Consider the following 21,351-nt stretch of genomic DNA (forward strand, 5'->3'; position numbering starts at 1 on the left):
TTATGATAATGAGATTTTGGGGTTTTTTTAATATATTAGATTAATAGTTTAGAAATTAGTAAAAACTAATAATTGATAATTCAAAAATTAGTAAAATTAAAGTTATAGTTTTAATAAATCATAATGTAAAAATTTCTAAAATTTAATAGTTTAGAAATTATTATATTAATATATTAGGTTTAGGGGGTGGGGTGGGGTGGGGTGGGGTGGGGAGGGGATGGGGCGGGGCGGGGACACATGTATCCCCATCCCCGACCCGTCCCCGATTACGGAGATTTTTTTTATCCCCATCCCCTCCCCTTTCCCTGTTTTTATCGGGGAATCCCCTCCCCGTTAGGGTCGGAGAGGGTTGGGGCCCCTAAAATCGGGTCTAAATTGTCATCCCTACTCACCCCTCAACCTCATATTTGAAAAGTGATAAATTTCCCTATAGAGTTTCAATATTCTCCTCTTTGGTGAATAACGACTTTTCGACTGTTAACGTTTTCCTTTCCAGTAGGCTATCGTTAAAATAGATTTTCAGTCTAACTTATACCAAATTTGACACTGATTGCTGGTTTAAGTCATTATGGGTTTTTAAAATTTTCTATTTTTAATTAAAAAAAACAAAAGCACTAAAATCAATAATGAAAAACATCTTTGACATATTTTTAAAGTCTCAAATCAAATCAAAATGTTTTAAAACGATTCGTTTTACCCCAAGACAAACACATCACTGCACTAAAATCATATCTCTTGTCAACCTTTTAAAATTTCCTTTGTAATATAAAACCAACACAAACACACCCCTAAAACGATTCGTTTTATTCCAAACAAGAATTAAAAAAATTAAAAAAAAAAAACAAATCTCTTCACTGCAGGAACCACTAATTGGGGCCCGCTCATGCCACGCCAGCACCACGCCTTCTTCTCGTGCTGATTCAACGCAACGCAACGCAAACACCATCATAAATCTTGATTTAACATGCGCTCGCCACGTGGAAACATGCCGTTAGGTCAACATCAAATGGTTGACTTTTATTGTTGATTGGACGGATCATTTTGCTCCACGTCAATCTCCCCTGCGTCCCTATAATTATATGCAGTGAGCCTCACTTCATCTCCCTCTCTTTCTCTTCGACGCCTATATTTCGATCATCAATTGAACCAGTGTCGTCTTGGTATAACAACTTAATTTCAAGTAAGAATTTTCAATATTTTAGTTAATTAATTTAATTTCTAATTTAATTAATGTTGATTATGTTGTTTGGTCGCTGTTTTTTTAATTGAATTCATTGTATTAGAGGGAAAATTTTGAATGTTTGATTGGTTATTCTTTTTAAATTTATGTATTTGACCTGGGTTTAGTTTAAAGTTTGAGTCTATATATCGTTTTGCGATTCTTTTTGGGATTTGCATGTGGGAGATTTTAATTTATTGGCTCTTGTTTGAAGAATTTTATGAGCGTATTGAGTAAGTTTGAGTTTGGACTTTTTTGGTAGCTGAGAAAATGTGGGAACGAGTGGTTCATATTTTCGTTTCTTTTCTCTGTTTTAGAATAAAGTTTGTGGAAATTGATGTGGATATGAAGGGAAATTTATTTTTAGGCTTTGTTTGGAAGCTGTAAAAATGAAAACCTGCTGCTGAAACTTCGGTTTGTTGAGCTGGTATTATGTTTGTCTTTACATGGCAATAGATGATGAAAATATGATTTAAAAGTTTGTATTTTTGCTTTTAATTTTGATAGTTTTCTTGGTAATTCAACAATGAGTTGAGTTGTTGGAGAGCAGATTGTTTGAGTGAATAGATATGCTTTACTGAAATTTCAGTTGGTTGAGTTAGTATTATGTTTGTCTTTGTACGGTAATTGATGATGAAAATATGATTTAAAAGTTCGTATATTTGCATTTAATTTCGTTAGGTTTCTTGGTAATTCAACAACTAGTTGAGTTGTTTTAGAGCAGTTTGTTTGAGTGAATATATATGCTTTACGGAAATTTCGGTTGGTTGAGTTATTATTGTGTTTGTCTTTATGTGGTAATTGATGATGAAAATATGATTTAAAAGTATGTATTTTTGCTTTTAATTTTGTTAGGTTTGTTGGTAATTCAACAACGAGTTGAGTTATTTGAGAGCAGTTTGTTTGAGTGAATAGATATGCTTTACGGGAATTTCGGTTGGTTGAGTTAGTATTAAGCTTGTCTTTATATGGTAATTAATGATCAAAATATTATTGAAAAGTTCTTTTTTTGGCTTTTAATTTTGTTAGGTTTCTTGGTAATTCAACAGCAAGTTGAGTTGTTTGAGAGCAGTTTGTTTGAGTGAACTTTACTGAAATTTCGTTTCGTTGAGTTAGTATTATGTTTGTCTTTATTTGGTAATGGATGATGAAAATATGATTTAAAAGTTTGTATTTTTGCTTTTAATTTCATTAGTTTTCTCGGTAATTCTTCGGTTGGTTGAGTTAGTATTATGTTTGTCTTTATATGGTAATTGATGATGAAAATATATTTAAAAATTCATATTTTTGCTTTTAATTTTGTTAGGTTTCTTGGTAATTCAACAACGAGTTGAGTTGTTTGAGAGCAGTTAGTTTGAGTGAATAGATATGCTTTTCTGAATTTTTGGTTGGTTGAGTTAGTACTATGTTTGTCTTTATATGGTAATTGATGATGAAATTATGATTTAAAAGTTTGTATATTTGCTTTTAATTTCTTTAGGTTTCTTGGTAATTCAACATTGAGTTGAGTTGTTTGAGAGCAGTTTGTTTGAGTGAATAGATATGCTTTGTTTGACTGATGAGAAACTAGTGGGGTATATCAATAGTACAGAAACTTACACAAATATATTGTTTTGTTAAATTGAGTTGTATATTTTCTTCTTTTGGACTTGAAAGCCGAAATCAGAAGTTAGAATTTGATTATATGTCTTTTTTTTTTTATTTTGTTTTGTTTCAGCAATGGGGAGGGAAATGCTAGTTCTGTCTTTTAGTTGGTGGTTATTGTGTGGCGTGGAAAATCATTTTAAGTTTTTTTTTTTTTGTCATACAGTGGATTACAGGGTTGATGGCAATGTTAATGGTGATATGGTGGGTAATTCTGTTGAGATGCATAGTCAAGTAGGTGATGGAGATGACATTGGTGGAAATTCTGTTGACGTAACTTTTCACCAGGATCAAGACAATAAAATGGATCCTGATTCTGTGGTATTGGATACAATTCCACAGGGAGTACCAACTGTGTCATTGACTTCGTCAGACGAGCCCTATGTGGGACAGGAGTTTGAATCTGAAGCTGCTGCACATTCATTTTATAATAGCTATGCTACCCGTGTAGGATTCGTCATCCGTGTAAGTAAACTTTCTCGATCAAGGCGTGATGGATCAGCTATCGGTCGGGCACTTGTGTGTAACAAAGAAGGTTACAGAATGCCTGACAAGCGTGAAAAGATTGTAAGGCAAAGAGCAGAGACAAGGGTTGGTTGCAGGGCAATGATTTTGGTGAGGAAAGTGAGTTCAGGTAAATGGGTTGTTACGAAGTTTGTGAAGGAGCACACTCATCCCTTGACACCTGGCAAAGGTCGAAAAGATTGCATTTACGAGCAATACCCGGTCAGTTCTGGCACTCTTCTTATATGTGATTCTTATGAACTAGATATTATCAAGTTTGTTTTCACATAATCTATTTCATCTGACATGTTCTGGAGACCAAGTCAATCATTAGGATAGTTTTAAGAACTTCTGAGAATCATTATAATGGCAGACACATTGATGGAATTTTGGTGTTTTTATGGCAAGCAAATTTATTTTTCTCAGATTTGTCTGTGCCTACCTGGTTTAGGTTTGCACTAACAATTTCCTTAAATTAACTATAGCAAAGTAAAAAGAAGCCTAACTCTTGCTGAGATATGTGCCATGAAGCCTGGTTTAGATTTGTACTTCTTTTCCTGTAATAAACAATTCTAAAGTGAAATAACTGTATTTTTTTTTTTTACCAAGATATGAGCCAGTGTCACTAGTTTAGATGCATACTCCTTTTTCATTGAAATAGACAATTGGAAAGTAAAATAAGCCCAAGTGTCTATACATTTCCTTCAGCATTAGTTATTATTCAACCTGTGTCCAAGAGCTTGTCTATAGCTTTCCTTCAGTAATTCATTTTTTCTATGAAACTTATAATTAATTCTGTTATGGAAGTTTATAAATGATGAACAGTCTTCCTATGATTTGTGTTGTCTTTAAAACCCAAACCACCCTTTTGAGAATGTGTAAGCATTTCTGATATGTCGGTGCTTGTGTATTGTTGTACTAAGTTCTTTGATGGTTAGATTAGTTTGTGGTAATGCTAAAGGAATTTGAAAATACTAAACAATGCTAGCACCACATATACAATACTAATCCTGCTAAAGCGTGGTAGGTCCATTTTTTCTGTGTAGAATTAGAAACTAGGACTCTCTTGATTTAAGTGTTCTTATAGGTTGCACCACATAACGGTTGCAGATTTTTTCCTATTAATTTAGGGCATGTAGTAATACTTCAATTTTGTCCCTAGTTGTTGGGCTATTATGCTGTGTGGTCAGTCACCCTGCCTCCTTTGAGCTAGCTTTTGAGAGTGAGGTTAACATAAGCCTATTATCACATTTGGCTCACAACACTATAATTTTTAGCGTCAAAAAATTGGCCATGCCCTAAAAGACCAATCACTGCAATCTTGAGTGCAAAACGGCCAACCATATCTGAAAATGTATTTGCATTAAAAGCGTGCTTTAAGTGATCATATTTATGTCACTTACCTTTTGTCTTGAAGTCAAAGTTTTCGGTGCATGTTATTTCTCTATTGTGATTGACTTTTTGTTACTTTTTGTTTTGTAGAATGAACATGACAAAATTCGGGAGCTATCACAACAGCTAGCGATTGAGAAAAAAAGGGCGGCAACCTATAAAAGGCACCTGGAAATGATTTTTGAGCAGATAGAGGAGCACAACGAGAGTTTGTCAAAGAAAATCCAACACATAGTTGATAGTGTAAAGGAGATAGAAGACAAAGAGCAGAGTACTTTATAGTTTCAGCAATCTTCACTCTGTTTTGTTCAAATACAATCCAATCTGGTACACAGAATGCTGTGCAACAGTCAGTACTTACTTTTCTTTTGTCTTTCTAGGAATTCAGGTAGTCCCCCATTTCCTTAGAAATGTTTGAGAGGCATTTATAGGACTTGTATAATTATGCTCCATTTGTTCGGAGCTTATCATGTACATTCATTTCGAGCCCATCGTTTGCCTTCTGTGTCGATGGCACTGAGACTCTTGGGCATCAAGAATTTCCCAGAAGGTTAAAATTATTTTATTGCCCTCTCATGTCCATTTGGTGAAGGTTTGATATTTATAGCATTCACAGGATTGTATCTCAGATTATTTTTTGTTCTTTTTTCTGTAAGTTTCTTCATAGAACAATGTTAGATTTGAGTATATAATTAGGCCTAGATTTTGTCTTTGATCATCTGAGTAACAAGGGTTCTGCCGGCTTTCAAATCGATGGGCACTGGTAAGTAACTTTCTTTCTATGAATGTTCGGTCAATATCTTAAGTGATTTTAATGATCCAATTATATAATGATACATATCAAATATATATTTATTTGTATACTTAAAATAGGTATATATAATTTTTATTGAATTATTAATGTATTTGTTTTAGGTAATATTCTTTCAAGAGTATGGATGGTTAAACAAAAAAAAAAAGGAAATTTACATTAATTACACAATTAAAAAAAAAAACATAAATATACATCAGAGTAGGGGTGTATTAGAGTTTAAGTTTATTTGAATTGGTATATAGTGTTGATAGAAGATCATTGAGCAGTATATTATCGATAAGATAAATAATATTATTTATTGGTGAAGAGTAAATTGAAAAAGGCAAATAAGATAAATTCAAACTGAGGTACGAAATTTGAGTTTTAATTTGAGTTCAACTCTCGAATGAGTTAAACATTGAATTTGAACTCGATCCAACCCATTAATAAATCAATAAAACTATATTAACTCAATTTTAGGTATATAATTAAATACAATTAAGAAATAATATTATATGTATAAATAAATTATACAATTTTATATATAAATAATAATATATCATGATATGATTAGGTAGTTTTAAATTAAAGATGAAACACTTTTTAATTATATGATAACATATTATTATCTGTACGTAAAATTGTATACATTATTTATATATAATATGAAATAATATATTATTTAGATATATAACTGAATACTCCAAACTAAATAAATATAAATTTGGTAATAATAAATATGAGTAGCATGGTCATATAATAATATTAAATATTGGAAAATACTTTTAGAAATATGTGAGATAGGTTTCCCCCTTTCATGCTATTGTGTAATTTCCCGTAAGTCAAGAGAGAAATTTTGAAGGCTTTAAAACCCTAATAGTTCTGACAGTTATCCACTGTCAGTTACCGTTACATTTCTCCCTGCTCAGATCAACCACTTAGCCGCCACAGGTATTCTACTCTTTCCTTCAGCTTTCTGTTAATTGAAACATGTCTTCTTTCTCTTAATCTGTATGTGTTTGCCATATTAAACTCCTTTTATGAACTTGTATGCACTAATCTCAATGGGTATTTTTTTTTTTGAGAGATTCAACTTTAGTTTTGGTTTTTGAATAATGAACTCGTTCTAAGGACTTTTATGCAGTAAAATAGAAGAGGGTTTTTGAAGGGTTTACTTTGTTTTTTTAAAATTCTTTATTTAGAGTGGACTGATTTTAGGGAGAAGACAAAGGTTTCATTTTGACAATTTTCTCGGTGAAGAGTAGATGTATGCATTTGGAAGTGCTTTGTAAACTATTGATAATTTTCAAACAGGCAAAAGTGCTTTTGTATGTAGTTTTTGCAGTGTTTTTGCATTCAAAAGAGAAACATGTGTGGTTTTAAAAAAATATACTTAACAAGTATTTTACAAAAGAAGTAAATTTTAACTCCAAACTTTTTGAAATGCTTCTTGGAAAATATTCTCACAAGATTGCTATTTTTGTTGTTCAAATTCTGTGAGCAATCTCTTTTGATAAGCATTGCAATCAATGGTGGGTTTATACATGTAGAGGGATGTGTCAATGGTAGTGTAAAAAAATACACTTACTTTTCCTTTTTTTCGGTTTCAAATACAGACTACATATAATTGTAGTTTGTTTTGACGGCGGATTGTCCCAATTTTAGGACTTTTTTTTTTTGTCTGTTAAATCATAGTTAATATGGAAATTAGTTGAGTTGCTTCTTACAGGTGAGCTCTCTCTCATATATAAATGGGGGATGTTCATGTTCTGAAGCATAGATCAATAGGTTTAATTCACTTTTGCCAGTTTTAAACAGCCTTGTCAATTCTTTTGTTGCACTGTGCTATCTGTCTCCTGGTATATTTGCCTTGCTAGTTGTTAGTAGTCTCATGTCTTGAATGTTTTGTTTAATAATCCTTTAATTCTTTTGATTGATACTACTTTTGTATATTGGATACTCTGTGGTTTTAGTTAATTTCTTTCATAAGAAATAAAGAAAAAAGATTTAGGAGCAATATCGGTTTTAGTCACAAGTTCAGCAACAATTTTCTTAAAAGGAAAAAGAAGCAAAGTTTAGTTTGAAAATTCTTTGCATTCTCAGAATCTAATAACAACATTTCTGAGTTTGGACTTAAATTATTTGAAAGAACAACAAAGCTTGATGTCTATTAGGAGCAAATCAGCAAAGCTTTTAAATCAGTACAATTATCTTGAGATTTCAACATTAGTAATTTTTACTTAACCTTGATTTCAATGTCTTTTTGGATGCCAATATCATCACTGTGTTTATTTCTAAAATGTGGCGTAAGATGATACTTTTTGTTTGTTTCTTAAATGTTGACATTCTTAGTTGAAGCTTATCAATTTTGCATAAATATTACGGGGCTTGGTTTACGATGAAGAAAATGATAGCTCTTGGTTTTGAGGGATCTGCGAACAAGATTGGTGTTGGGGTTGTAACGTTAGATGGAACCTTTTTAGCAAATCCACGTCACACCTATATTACACCACCTGGGCATGGATTCCTTCCTCGAGAAACTGCCCAACACCATCTTCAACACATTCTTCCTCTCATCAAATCTGCTTTGGAAACTGCTGGAATAACCCCAAATGAAATTGATTGCCTTTGTTACACCAAGGGTCCAGGCATGGGGGCACCTTTGCAAGTTTCTGCTATTGTTGTTCGGGTTCTTTCACAACTGTGGAAAAGGCCTATTGTTGCTGTCAATCACTGTGTGGCACATATTGAGATGGGGAGGATTGTGACTGGAGCTGACGATCCTGTTGTCTTGTATGTTAGCGGTGGAAATACACAGGTTATTGCGTATAGTGAAGGGCGGTATCGGATATTTGGGGAGACTATTGATATTGCTGTGGGAAACTGCTTGGATCGTTTTGCTAGGGTCTTAACTCTTTCCAATGATCCAAGTCCTGGATATAACATTGAGCAGGTACATTAAGGTTGAATATGTATTTTGTACTGTGTGTATTCTGTTTGAAACTTGTTCTTTCTATTGGTTGTTCAAAATCCTCATCTTTGGTTTATACTTGGTTTTGATTGCTATAATATCCTTAAATGCGTGAGAAATAAGGATATAGAACTTAGTTTGGATCTTATTTTTATTTTACTGAAAGCTATTCTGCTTTAGATAATCATACATTGGAGATAAAGTTGATCTTAATTGTTACACCAAGCTGTTTATATTGTGTTATTGATTTAATGAACACATATCACTTCCATTTCTCATGGAAGTTCCTTTTTTTTTTTATTTCCAGTAACCATATTCTACTGGGACAAGATGCATCTATCTTATGATTTCTTTAATTTTTGGCATCTAAAGTTGCCTGTGCACCCAAAATTTCTGCCCAAACCTGCCTAAACGTATGCAGCTCATGGCCTATATAATATAGCTTCTAGGTGGGGGATGAAAATAAAACTTTTTTCCATCTATTTTTTTCAGTTAACTTTATTGTCATGATAAAATTTGGTACCTATCTTCTGAGTCATTTCTGTTGTCTTCATCTTCCTGAAGTTTTAGTTCAATCTCTGCATTCAATATTAGAATTGTCTGATTCGGTCTTCTGTCTGGGGCCTACATTTGACGGTGGTGTAAGTCTATCTCACAATGCTTAAACAAGATTGGTGTTTCTAATCCTTAAAATAATAGCATACAACATTAGGATATTTATAAAAATTATATTCCTCTTCTAATCTACAAACGTAAAATTTGTTTTTCTTTTCATATTTAACAGTGCCTCGTATGTTTCATTTCCTCAGCTGGCGAAGAAAGGAGAAAAGTTCATAGACCTTCCTTATGTTGTCAAAGGGATGGATGTCTCATTTAGTGGGATACTGAGTTACATCGAAGCCACTGCCGAGGAAAAGCTCAAAAATAATGAGTGTACTCCTGCAGACTTGTGCTATTCCCTGCAGGCAAGTTGCATCTTTCAGCCATTGTTTACATCAAGTCATTGATCGAATTGAAATTACAGCTTTGTAATGTACTTTTTGCTTATTTTTTACAGGAAACCTTGTTTGCAATGCTTGTGGAGATTACAGAACGTGCAATGGCACATTGTGAGAAAAAAGATGTTCTTATTGTTGGTGGCGTGGGCTGTAATGAGCGTTTGCAAGAGATGATGAGAACAATGTGCTCTGAACGTGGTGGAAAGCTTTTTGCAACCGATGACAGGTACTGCATTGACAATGGAGCGATGATCGCATACACTGGTCTCCTTGAATTTGCTCATGGCTCATCAACTCCATTAGAGGAATCTACATTTACACAAAGGTTTAGGACCGACGAAGTGAAAGCAATCTGGAGAATAAAAAAGGAGTCAGCTTGCAAGAACAGTCTTATGGAGGAAAGCAATTAAATCAGGAAGATTCCTTTGTATTGTCTTACCGGCTTGACTGGCAGTCGTTTAACCATGCATGTTCATTGAAAGTGCTGTAAATTCATGTTATACCGGTCATTATAAGATTTCTGTATTTAATTGTATGTACTATAGATCTTCAAGTTCTGTTTTATCATATTGAACATTACTTGGTAGTATTTGGCTTCTTGGTTTAGTCATCTCTTTTGCAACTGTGGTCATTTTTGTTAGAGCAATGTTCTTTGTACTTAGTTTTGAATATTCAGTACAGTACATAGTTTAGGTATTTAGATGATATATCATAATATGATTGAATGAAACTTTTTCTTGAATTCAAAGTTATCTGATTATATAATAATATATTATTTGAGTATCTAATTGAATAATAAAACTAGATATACATAGTTTTATTATTTTTATTATATTACACTCCAATTCTCCAAAATCAGAATTTATAAGAGTTTGTAACTAATTTTACACGTTCTTGTGATGACATGTTAGCTTGTTAGTATTTATTTGTTTTAGGCTAAAAGACTTATTTCTATCCATAGTATAGTAAAATCTATTAAAATATTCAATTATGATTAAACGTAAAGTCGTTATTTAACAATAATATTTAAAGAATTAAAATTTATATCATTTTATCCTGTTAATTTAAAAAAGTAATAATTTCATTTTAAAATTAAGTTTTGAAAAATGATTTTTTTCTCCCTACCTAAACTTTCAAATTTTGTTAGTAAACGACAGTTAATCTCTTTCCCTCTCAGGGTTATTTCTCTTTTTGATGCTTTTCTTTCGAACAATGATAGTTAGAATTAATGGAATCTAAATAAAATTTAGACAAAGAGTTAAAACTTTTTATCTGAATTTTTATTATTTAAACAAAATTAACTTTGTTTGGATAATGATAATTGTCCAAATAAGGAGCCATCCTCCCGACAATTTGTTTTATTAATTCTAAGAGTGGTAAAAGTTTGAGTTTTCAAATAGTTCAACAAACCTTGGGTGGAAATAAGTCATTTGGCCTTTTTAAAATAATGCAGAAATCTGATCTTGAGATATTTTAAGTTGGACTTCAGAACTACTTGTTTGCCTGCTCCCGCCATTTATCTCGCATCTTGACAATTTTGCCCTGCACATGAGCAAGTTTAACAAGAGTACACGATCTGAAACAAGAGTTTGAAATATATATTAACCGTTAGCCGGACAAAAGCCCTTGGATTCCTGTGACTTATCTATTTTATTGGGTCCGAATAAGAAGAATTTATTCGTTTGCCCAGGCTACCAGAAAAATCTCAATTACCAAGAACAAGTAAAAAATAATTTTAGTTAGTTTAAGTTATCAAATCATATTTACATAGTACTAAATTAGTTTTAAATAAAAAATATTTAATTTTAATAGTATCTAAATTAAAATTATATTAAAATTTTCAATCATAATTTAATTTTTAAATATTTAAATTAATTTAATATAATTCAAATTGATCCAAATTTGTTTATTATTTTTATTCTCTTAAATGTTTTTAATATTTTAATTTCTCTATTAAATTATTTTAATATGTTATTAATAAAACATATAAGATAATATTTTGTTTGGTTTACAAAAAGTTTAAAAATTATATACCAAAACCTTTAAAACATGTCAATATTTTTACTAACTAAATCACACTTATACTATTGAATAATAAAATAAAATATTTAAATAAAAATAATAAATAATGAATAATTACAAATATATAAAAATATAAAAATATGTAATCTATAAGAATTTTAATTATTGTTAATATTGTCCTTCAACATTGTCTATAATTTATCTCTAACAAATAACAATTTTCAAAACACTAATATCAGTTTGGATTGGTCGGTTATTTTTGTATCTACTCTAATATTATCCGATTTAATTTTAAATCATATTAGGTTGACTTAAAATAAATTTTATATAAAAAAATTCAACCCTAATATTATTTTTTTTTGTCATGTTATATTTTATCACATCAACAGATTATCTTACAAATTACTAGTTTTAGGTCAGAGTGTTATCTTGTCAACTACTCTCTTTTTTCTTTCTTTGGGTTGATTTTCTTCAACATAATTATTTACTATTTAAATAAACTATCTATTTGAATGAAGCTTAGAGTTAAATCCACTTAAATCCAACCCTTAATATGTTAGGGTTATGATCAAGTTGGCTTTAATATTTTTCTATAATGAGAAAATATTATTTGAGTTGAATCAGTTTTTTAAACTAAATTAATCTTATTAAATAGATTAATTTTTTATTGGTTAGTTTTATAATTATTTTATCAAATAAATTAAAATTTTAATTTTAAAATATTAATAAAAAAATTTAAATTTTTATACTAGTTAAGTTACACTAGAGGTTCTCTAATATTTACCATTTTACATTGTATAATTTATAACTATGACACCTTGGAAAATGGTAAATTTTAAGCCGTATTCGATTCCTGACAAGATCAGAACTTATCCATGACCTTTAATTAATCACACAATCATTATTCAATGAACGATGCATAAAACTTAGGCCAAACGACTATTTCCCACCCAAGGTTTAGCGTCTTCTCAAATGTCCCCCTTTTAACTATGGAAACACCAAACACCCACCCATGGCCGGTTAGATTTAACCAAACCCTAACGCCTAAACATTTTATCTCTTTTTGCCCCCCTAAACTTTAAAAACTAACATTTTTTCCCAGCCTAAATTTTAAAAAATCGCAGTTTCACCCTAGGGTTTGGTTTTGAAATCTCCGACGACCTCTCCGGCTCCGTTGCCGACGGCCTCTCCCTCTCGAAGCAACCTCTCCTTCCGGCGATATCTTTCCTCCCATTTGGAGGTCCGATCGGCTCCCGGAGACGTCGTGGGAGACGAAGAACTTCGTCTTCCCGACGAAGTTCTTCATCTCCCATGGCTCTCCGGGCGTCGATCGAACCTCCAAATGGGAGGAAAGAGATCGTCGGAATGAGAGGTTGCTTCGGGAGGGAGAGGCCGTCGGCAACGGAGCCAGAGAGGTCGCCGGAGATTTCAAAACCAAACCTTAGGGTGAAACTGCGGTTTTTTAAAACTTAGGCTGGGGAAAAATGTTAGTTTTTAAAGTTTAGGGGGACAAAAGTATTTCTATTTTAGTTTATTTTTAATATTATAGCGAAAATGACGATTTTACCCTTATCACCGTTAGGGTTTGGTTAAATCTAACCGGCCATGGGTGAGTGTTTGGTGTTTCCATAGTTAAAAGGGGGACATTTGAGAAAACGCTAAACCTTGGGTGGGAAATAGTCGTTTGGCCTAAAACTTATTTGAGTGCACATAGCTTTCTGGGTATATATATTTATATGAACGGTGTTATATATATAATTTTATATATAAATTAAAAATTAAAAATAAAATAATATTAATTATATAATAATATATTATTATTTATATATAAAAATTATATATATAATTTTATTGTATTTATAAATAAAAAATTCTTGAATTTGGAGGTTCAAAAACTATTAAAATAATCAAATCAAGTTCAAGTGGCAAAGGTGCATATCTGGGTAAGAGAGAGGTTTGAAATCCATTGATAATATATAAAGATTAGAGTAAACCCATCTTAAATTCATGAGAAGAATAATTCAAGCTCTCAACAAATTTTTATATAGATGGTCTGATCCTTTCTTCAGTATTGCATATAACACCCCACATTGAGCCGTGACACTATACCTGCACTAAGACCTTTTGCCACTTACAAACATGCAGCCCCAATTTCCTCTCCAAGTCCTCTCCAAGCAGCTCATAAAACCAGCAACTCCAACTCCTCAGAACCTTAGAGAATTGAAGATATCATCTCTTGATCAGTATGAGCTTCCAATATATGTTCCCTACCTTTTCTGCTACCCTCTTCAAGATAAAACCCAAAGCTCTGAAAGAAGTAAACAACTGCAAAATTCTCTCTCACAAATTTTAACCCTCTTCTACCCTCTAGCTGGAAGATACATCGAAGACAAGCTCTTAATCCACTGTAATGACTATGGTGTTGAATATGTTGAAGCCACAATAGCCAGTCATATAGCTCCAATTCTTGAGAAAAATTTTGATAGCAAACATGTTCACCACTTGATTCCACATCAACATGAATCCTCCAGAAGTCCTTTAGTTGCTGTTCAATGTAACATGTTTGAGTGTGGCGGAATAGCCCTTGGCTTGTGCGTTTCACATAGAATAGTTGATGGATTTGTGTACTCAAAATTCATTGATGCATGGAGTTCTTTATGCAGATTAGGGTTTGATAAAGTGGAAAATAGACCAAGCTTCGATCTGGGTTTGCTTTTACCCACAAGAGAAACTATGCCTGAGATCAAGGATGTGTTTCCAAATCTTCCCAAGTTACAGATTGCATCGGCAACGTTTGTTTTCGATAAGCTTTCCATGTCAAAGCTGAGATCAAAGCTGGGCAATAGGGATAATAACTCAAGGATGCAGTTGGTGGCAGCGCTTATTTGGAAAGCGCTTATTAGAATGGCTGAAAGTAAACATGGGAAATTGAAGCCTTCGGTTATAACCCTTTTGATGAACATGAGAAGAAGAACAACAAAAGCTCTACCAATTTCTGAAGACTCCTGTGGGAACTTCACAAGGCCTGTTATGGTGAAGTTCAAGCCAGAAAAGGAGAGAAAAAAGGTGGAATTTCATGAGCTAGTTGGTCTGATTTCTAAAGCAATTTCAAATGCTGTAAGTGATTGTGCAAAGGCCCAAAATGGGGATGAGATTTTCTTGATGGTGGATAGGGCTTGGAGTGAGGCAGCTGAAGAATGCAATAGAGAGGAAGTAGAGTCTTATTTCTTTACAAGCACTTGTAGGCTGCCATTTTATCCAGATTACGGATGGGGGAAGCCTGTTAGAGTGATGAGGGTGCAATCTTTTCCTGAAGAAATTGTTCTGTTGATGGACACTAGCGATGGTGATGGAATTGAGGCATGGATATGCTTGGATGAAAAGGATATGCCATTTTTTCAACAAGATCCTGACATTATTGCTTTCACTTCCCAAGTAGAGCGGCATAATCATAGTCAGGCAAAATTTTTGCATTCTAGATGCTGAATTTGATATGAGTAATATTATATGAACTCAATTTTAACTGTTATTATTTTATAATTAAATATTATTTTATATTTAATCTATCATCATTTAATTATATAGTAATGTAAGTACTTAATTAGATATTCAAAATTTAATCCACGCTGTTTTATTAGTTTGATTGTCATTTCTCTATAATGACTAGCTCCATTTGTTTGATTGTCTTGTTTTCTGTTTTTATCGTTTCCATCAAGCATATCACAAGCATCTTTGGAAGAAGGTAAGTTTTAAACTGTATTTGATTCATCTTTTCACAAAAAGTTATCATTAATCAGTAGTTTATTATATTCCTATATTTGATGAACGTAAATAAGAGACATATATAGAGTTAAGCTTTGTCTCTTTTAGAAGAAAATAGCACATATTTTACCGTGCAAAGATTCCCATATATGGAAATTATCAACGGGCAAAAACTATAATATTATCTTCTCAAATGGAGCGTCTCCCTAAGATAAAAAAAATAGATTAGTTGATGGTTCATATACTAACATTGTTAGATTGTCTTAAGTTGTGTGTTGTTTGAACTATTTGTGCATAGATTGATTATTTAGAATCTTTACGCTATATCTTCTTCTTAGTGTTATTATATGGGTAAATAAATTATATAAATTTATCTATATAAACTAAATTGATAATATCTAATTGAATGATTCTAAAAAAAAATAATAATAATAAAAAATCACGTTATCCAAATATAAATATTTTTTTCAATTTGTACATATAAGTTTATATATATAAACAGACACATAACTTCTCTAATTGAAAAATGGTTTTAGGTAACTCAGTCATGGACATAGATGCATAATTGTTTGTACTTTATGATATACGAAATGTATCTTAAAATAAGGTAAAAATAATATGTATGATATAATACATATTATCAATACACATAAATAGACTCTTTTAGAGAAATGATGATATGGATTAAGTGTTTGTGATATTTTTTAAGATGATGATATAGAAATTAGAATGTTTCCCTATTTTAATAATAATTTATTATTTTATTTTTAGAAAGATGAATCATATTGCTTGTGTGTTTAATCAAAGATACACAACAATTAGACTTTTTTACGAACTTATGAGTTTTGTTTTCTAATGAATTTTCAAAATTCATTATTAATAAAATTTGATTGATATGAATGAAAATTACCATAATTATTACTATTATATGATATACGATACATATCATATAATATGATAAAATATATATGAAAAATGATGTTTATCATAAGATAGAAAAAAATTATACAATTGATACTTATTACCAATATAAATCAATAAACCCTTTTAAAAAGTAGAATATATTTAAGAAAATTTAGAATTTCGATAGTTATTTGTGATAATTTTCAAGATGATACTATAATAATTAGAATTTTTTATTAACTCTTTATAATTTTTAAATATGTATCTTACAATGCTATACAATATGAGATACATGATATAAAAAATTAAGATTTTGATATATGATATAATACATGATTCGATTAGTATAAAAGTGATTCCTTAGAATTATCTTCATTATTCTGATTGCGTTAACAGTATTCTCTTTTCTTTTTTTTTTAATTTTCCAGATACATTAATTCATAGGCGACCTCCATAATTAAATAGAAATAGAAATTAAGATAAAAGATGCATATATTGTAAAAGCATGCACTTGAGCTTCCTGGTCATCATCCTCTTAATAGGTTCCCTTCTTGTGACCTTTGTGATGCTTCCACTTTGCAGCTGCAGGGGCTAGCACTGGAGCTGACTTTTCGTGATGCTTGTGACGCTTGTGATGGTGCGGCTTTGGAGCGGCAGCTCCCTTATGGTGATGCTTGTGGTGCTTGTGATGATGGTGCGGCTTTGGAGCTAGAGCTGGAGCTTCAATTAACTTTCTGTTTGACAGCCCAAACAAGCCGCAGAACACCTTGCATGGCTGCTTTTCTCCTTCCTGTGCTGTTAGTGCTTCCACATGATTCTGCAGCGACAGGCCACTGATCAATGCAAAGAACAATACCCATTTTGCGATGCTGGAGGCTGCCATGATTCTTTATTTAATTTAATTTAATTTAATTTATTTATTTTTTTCGTTTGGACTATGTTTTGATTGATGAACTCATGGCATTTTATAGATTTTTTTCATGCTGTTAGGTATGAACTATATAACCTCCATAACCAATCACCTAACACCAAAACCATCCATGACTCATTCAACAACGGAACAACCCTCCTACTTTAGTAAGACTCATGTTTGTTAACTAGTCCTTTAGCGTTATTAATTGTGGGCTTTGACATATTTGAACTTAAATTGTTAAAATGTCCTAAATTAATCTAAGCTGAATGCTTAATATTTTATGTACCTATTCATTTTTTATCTTCCTAATAGGAGAATTATTAATTCTAACATTCCTTCTCAAAGCCCTTTGTCAAACATAAGATGACTTGTTTAAACTTTACTTCTTTTTTTTTGGAAAGCTCGGACTAGAATAAGGTCTTAGTCATCATGACTAATCCATTAACCCAAAGGTTTGGTTTATTCCAACTATGACGACACTTGTTATATATAGGGCGGTTCATCTAACCTTGAGTTGACTATTTTTTGTTTAGGTTAAAATAAGGTCTGACTCATTTTGGTTAGTTTATGAGTCCACCAAAGTTTTAACCTTAGAGTCTAACTATTTTTAACTTAGCTCACAATGATCAAACGAGTCTTGATCAACTATCATTAGGTCTTTGTAAATCTAGTACCATGTTAGAGTTATAAATCCTTTAGTGTTATTAATGATAAGCTTTAAAATGTTTGGGCCTCAATCATCATATTGATTTAAACCAATCTAACTTGGATAATCAATATATTATATGCACATTTATTTTTATTTTCACAGTGGGACTTGCATATTCCACATAATCACCATCAACAACCAAAATCATCAAACTACCAAAATCCACAACAAAATCCAAATACAATCCCAAATTTCATTCAACTGTTGAAAAAAGTGACAAAGACTATTTATACTCCTACATTTCGTTAGGTTTTATTAGTAAATTTCATTATATAACTTAACAGTTGACTTTTGAAATTCTAAATAATAATTTGATGAGTTTAATACATTTATATCTTTATCAAAGTATTAAAATGACAAAAAAATCATGGGGTTTTAAAGGGAATGTAAATTACAAATTTAACCTGGTTTATAATTGAAGATGATTAACTTAATAAGCGTTTAGTCGAAAATTCATATGTCAACATTACAAATTTGAATGTACTGAATTGATTTCAGCCCTTAAATTTAATCTGAATTGCAAAATAATATAAAAATTTAACAACACGAGGACAAAACAAACTCCACAAACTAGCTACATTAATTCATGTGCAATTAAACTACTTCATTGATGTGGGAAACAAAATTCTTCATCCATTCAAAAGCCCTGGGATTCCTGAAGACCTCTCCTTTATTGGTCAGATTAGGTTTGGATTCTGTTGGGTTTGAGATTTATGTTTTATTAGTGCTGTTTAGGGCTGGACTCGAGCCGAGCCAGCTTGAGCTCGAGCTCGGCTCTGCTCAGTTCGAGCCCGAAACGAGCCAGGCTCTGCTCGGCTCGATCGAGCTCGAGCTGGCTCGGGTTAGCTCGGTAGATTTTTTTTAAAAAATTTTTATACAAAACGACGTCGTTTTGATCCATATATATACAAAACGATGTCGTTTTGATTTGAAAAATGAGCCGAGCCGAACCAAAAATGAGCCTAGCCGAACTCAAGCTGAGCCGAGTTTGGCTCGAGTCGAGCTCGAACCGAACTCGAGCCGCCCATAAATAAACCGAGCCGAGCCCGAGCTCGGCTCGGCTCGGCTCGGCTCGAACCCAGCCCTAGTGTTGTTGTATCATATCTCTTTTTTTTTTTCAATTTTTTTTCTTTGATTACCCTTTTATTTTTATAATGATACTGTTTACTGATTAAACGAGACAAGTTTGTATCAAATTGATTATTTTGGATTCGAGTTAGCTTTCTTAGTCATTATTGCACATGGCTTTCTGAGCACGTATGTTTATAATACACATATTCTTGATTTAAAGATTAAAATAATAATAAGATAATAAAATGGGTCATATAGTAAGATGCCACAACACGTTTTGTTGTCTAAAGAAGTAGATTGAATGATAAAATGATAAGAATTTCAAGTATACAGCTTTGAGACCTACAGTTAATATATTAAAATCCAACTCTTGTCATATTTAGTGCAGCAGTTATAAAATCGATCTCTAAAACCAGAATTTTACCTGTTTAGAATAGTTAACTCAACTTTAAATAGGTAATCCATAAAATAAGATTTTTTTTGTTATAAAAAAATTTACTTTTGTTCCAATAGGTTAGATTAAGTGATAAATGTGAGGTACCCAAATAAAAGAAGAGGTGATCGAAATCTATTAATGACATATAGAAATGAAACTCTTAATTTATCAAATGCAGTGATAACAATAATTGTTCTAAAGTCTAAAACAATGGAATTATTCGTACAATACTTTAAGTACATCCATCTTTGAGGTTGAGTTTTGCATACACTCTCTTATAAGTTTAGATTCACTAGTTTCATCATTTCTTGAATTCATTAGAAGAATAACTTGAGCTACCAACTAATTTATACAAAAATAATCTAATCCATCATCCTTCAATATCGCATATAACTGCGCTTCTGCATTCCTTGCTCCTCGAGCAGCGCCTAGCCTTGTACTAAGCCCCTTCTTTCACCATTATATCTTCCAACTATGCAGCCCCAAATTGAACTACTCGACTTGATCGAATCCACCACACACACGCACACGCACACGCACACACACACACATACATATATATATCATAGGAGAAATCCTGTCCATTAATAACAAATTGAAAAATTGCGTCAAGATAATATGATTGCATTGATCCAGGTTGGTGAATGTGAATTTAACATTGGTGCACTTCTTGGATACAAAATATAAGTGTAGTTTTATTGTTTTAAAACATAGAAAGATTATTTTACAATTTATATAAATCACCAAGCATCTTAGAAGATGATAAGTTTTAATGTATTGTTGATTTTTCATCTCACAAAAAGTAATCATTAAACAGTAGTTAATCATATTCCTTCATTGAATTATGATAAATGAGTTTCATAGATAAAGTTAATCTTTGCCTCTTTAGAAGAAAATAGCACACATTTTATGGTGCAAAGATTCTTACATATGGAAATTATCAACAATAGACAATTACTATAATATTATCTTCTCAAATCGTGCGTCTTCTTACAAAATAAGAATAAAATTATGTATATAAATAAATTATATAAATTTATTTGTATAAACTGAGATGATAATTTGTTATTAAGTGGTATGATTGATTACTTTTTTCGCACTTCAAAATTTTACAATCAAATATTATCATTTCAATTTGTATATATAAATTTACATAATTTACTATATATATTTTATAATATAAATAAAAAATAATGTGTATTCTAGAATATATCGAATCAATATGATGTGATAAATACATTATATAATATGATAAATATTACTTATATACATTAATAAACTTATTTAAGAGAATGATGGCACAGTGAGAAGTAAAAAATTTTAAATTTTTAGGAGGTCTTTATAATTTTTTCCAAAATGATGGATATGCCAATTAGATCTTTTACTATTTTATTAATATTTTATTTTAAAAAAGAATTATATGATATAATATACAATACATGATATAAAATATTAATTTTTCCATGTATAATTTGAGTATCATGCATAAAAATGCAACAAACCATTTAAATATGAGCAATACTATGTGTACCCACTTTAGATACACAAATGTATATACACTCATATGTGTCATCATATGATTGGTTATTTTTTTATTCTTAATTCAAAATCATTCAATTACATGATGACACATATAAATGTGTATACATTTATGTATCTAAAGTGGGTACACATAGTTTTATTGTTTAAATATTTTGTGTTTTCATTTTTCTTCTCTAATCCTTCTTTGTTTTTCCTTCCTTCTTCGGCGTTCAACACTAGACATATTGCTTGTGTGTTTAATCAAAGATATACAACAATTAGAGTTGGACAAACACAAACACCTCTTCACGACCTTGTGATTTTTAAATCATTATCAATCAAATTTGATTAAAACAAATAAAGGCTATTATAGTTATTAGTATCATACGATTTATTTACGTATCATTCAACATAATACGATACATGGAAAAAAGATATATATATCACAAGGTATGTTAAAAATTATATGATACAATGGATGTATTGTATGATA

The 21,351-nt window shown here is 31.4% G+C and overlaps 3 protein-coding genes and 1 non-coding gene across 7 annotated transcripts; all 4 read left to right on the forward strand.

Annotated features, from left to right (window-relative positions):
* The first annotated feature begins 1,015 nt into the window (after positions 1-1,015).
* LOC123220064 (protein FAR1-RELATED SEQUENCE 5-like) lies at positions 1,016-5,387 on the forward strand. The gene is made up of 3 exons (XM_044642062.1): positions 1,016-1,180; positions 3,030-3,589; positions 4,850-5,387. Coding segments are annotated over exons 1-3 (753 nt in total). The 5' UTR covers positions 1,016-1,179; the 3' UTR covers positions 5,042-5,387.
* A 959-nt stretch (positions 5,388-6,346) lies between these two features.
* Positions 6,347-10,110, forward strand: LOC123219985 (probable tRNA N6-adenosine threonylcarbamoyltransferase). Of its 4 annotated transcripts, none has more exons than XM_044641966.1 (4): positions 6,347-6,503; positions 7,905-8,505; positions 9,333-9,488; positions 9,581-10,110. In XM_044641966.1, exons 2-4 carry the CDS (start codon positions 7,951-7,953, stop codon positions 9,929-9,931), a joined length of 1,062 nt encoding a protein of 353 aa, XP_044497901.1. In that variant the 5' UTR covers positions 6,347-6,503; positions 7,905-7,950; the 3' UTR covers positions 9,932-10,110. The 4 variants fall into 4 exon arrangements, with proteins under 4 accessions (XP_044497901.1, XP_044497903.1, XP_044497902.1 ...); XM_044641968.1 differs by having other exon boundaries at positions 7,957-8,505; XM_044641967.1 differs by having other exon boundaries at positions 6,348-6,503; positions 7,911-8,505.
* Positions 7,268-7,419, forward strand: LOC123222258. The gene has a single exon (XR_006503580.1). It is a non-coding gene; the product is annotated as a small nucleolar RNA snoR137 (small nucleolar RNA).
* Positions 10,111-13,682: 3,572 nt separating the features above from the next.
* On the forward strand, positions 13,683-17,045 carry LOC123220885 (stemmadenine O-acetyltransferase-like). The gene is made up of 2 exons (XM_044643474.1): positions 13,683-15,002; positions 16,791-17,045. The coding sequence occupies exons 1-2, from the start codon at positions 13,683-13,685 to the stop codon at positions 17,043-17,045; spliced, it is 1,575 nt and encodes a 524-aa protein (XP_044499409.1).
* Positions 17,046-21,351: the final 4,306 nt, after the last annotated feature.

Source organism: Mangifera indica, chromosome 7 (genome assembly GCF_011075055.1).
Source record: "Mangifera indica cultivar Alphonso chromosome 7, CATAS_Mindica_2.1, whole genome shotgun sequence".
Classification (NCBI taxonomy): Eukaryota; Viridiplantae; Streptophyta; class Magnoliopsida; order Sapindales; family Anacardiaceae; genus Mangifera; species Mangifera indica.

Coding starts and splice junctions, on each gene's coding strand:
- LOC123219985 (XM_044641966.1), top strand. CDS start 7,951: ATGAAGAAAATGATAGCTCTTGGTTTTGAGGGATCTGCGAACAAGATT. Junction 8,506..9,332: donor CTGGATATAACATTGAGCAG/GTACATTAAGGT, acceptor TCATTTCCTCAG/CTGGCGAAGAAAGGAGAAAA. Junction 9,489..9,580: donor ACTTGTGCTATTCCCTGCAG/GCAAGTTGCATC, acceptor TATTTTTTACAG/GAAACCTTGTTTGCAATGCT.
- LOC123220885 (XM_044643474.1), top strand. CDS start 13,683: ATGCAGCCCCAATTTCCTCTCCAAGTCCTCTCCAAGCAGCTCATAAAA. Junction 15,003..16,790: donor AGCGGCATAATCATAGTCAG/GCAAAATTTTTG, acceptor TCCACTTTGCAG/CTGCAGGGGCTAGCACTGGA.
- LOC123220064 (XM_044642062.1), top strand. Junction 3,590..4,849: donor GCATTTACGAGCAATACCCG/GTCAGTTCTGGC, acceptor TTTGTTTTGTAG/AATGAACATGACAAAATTCG.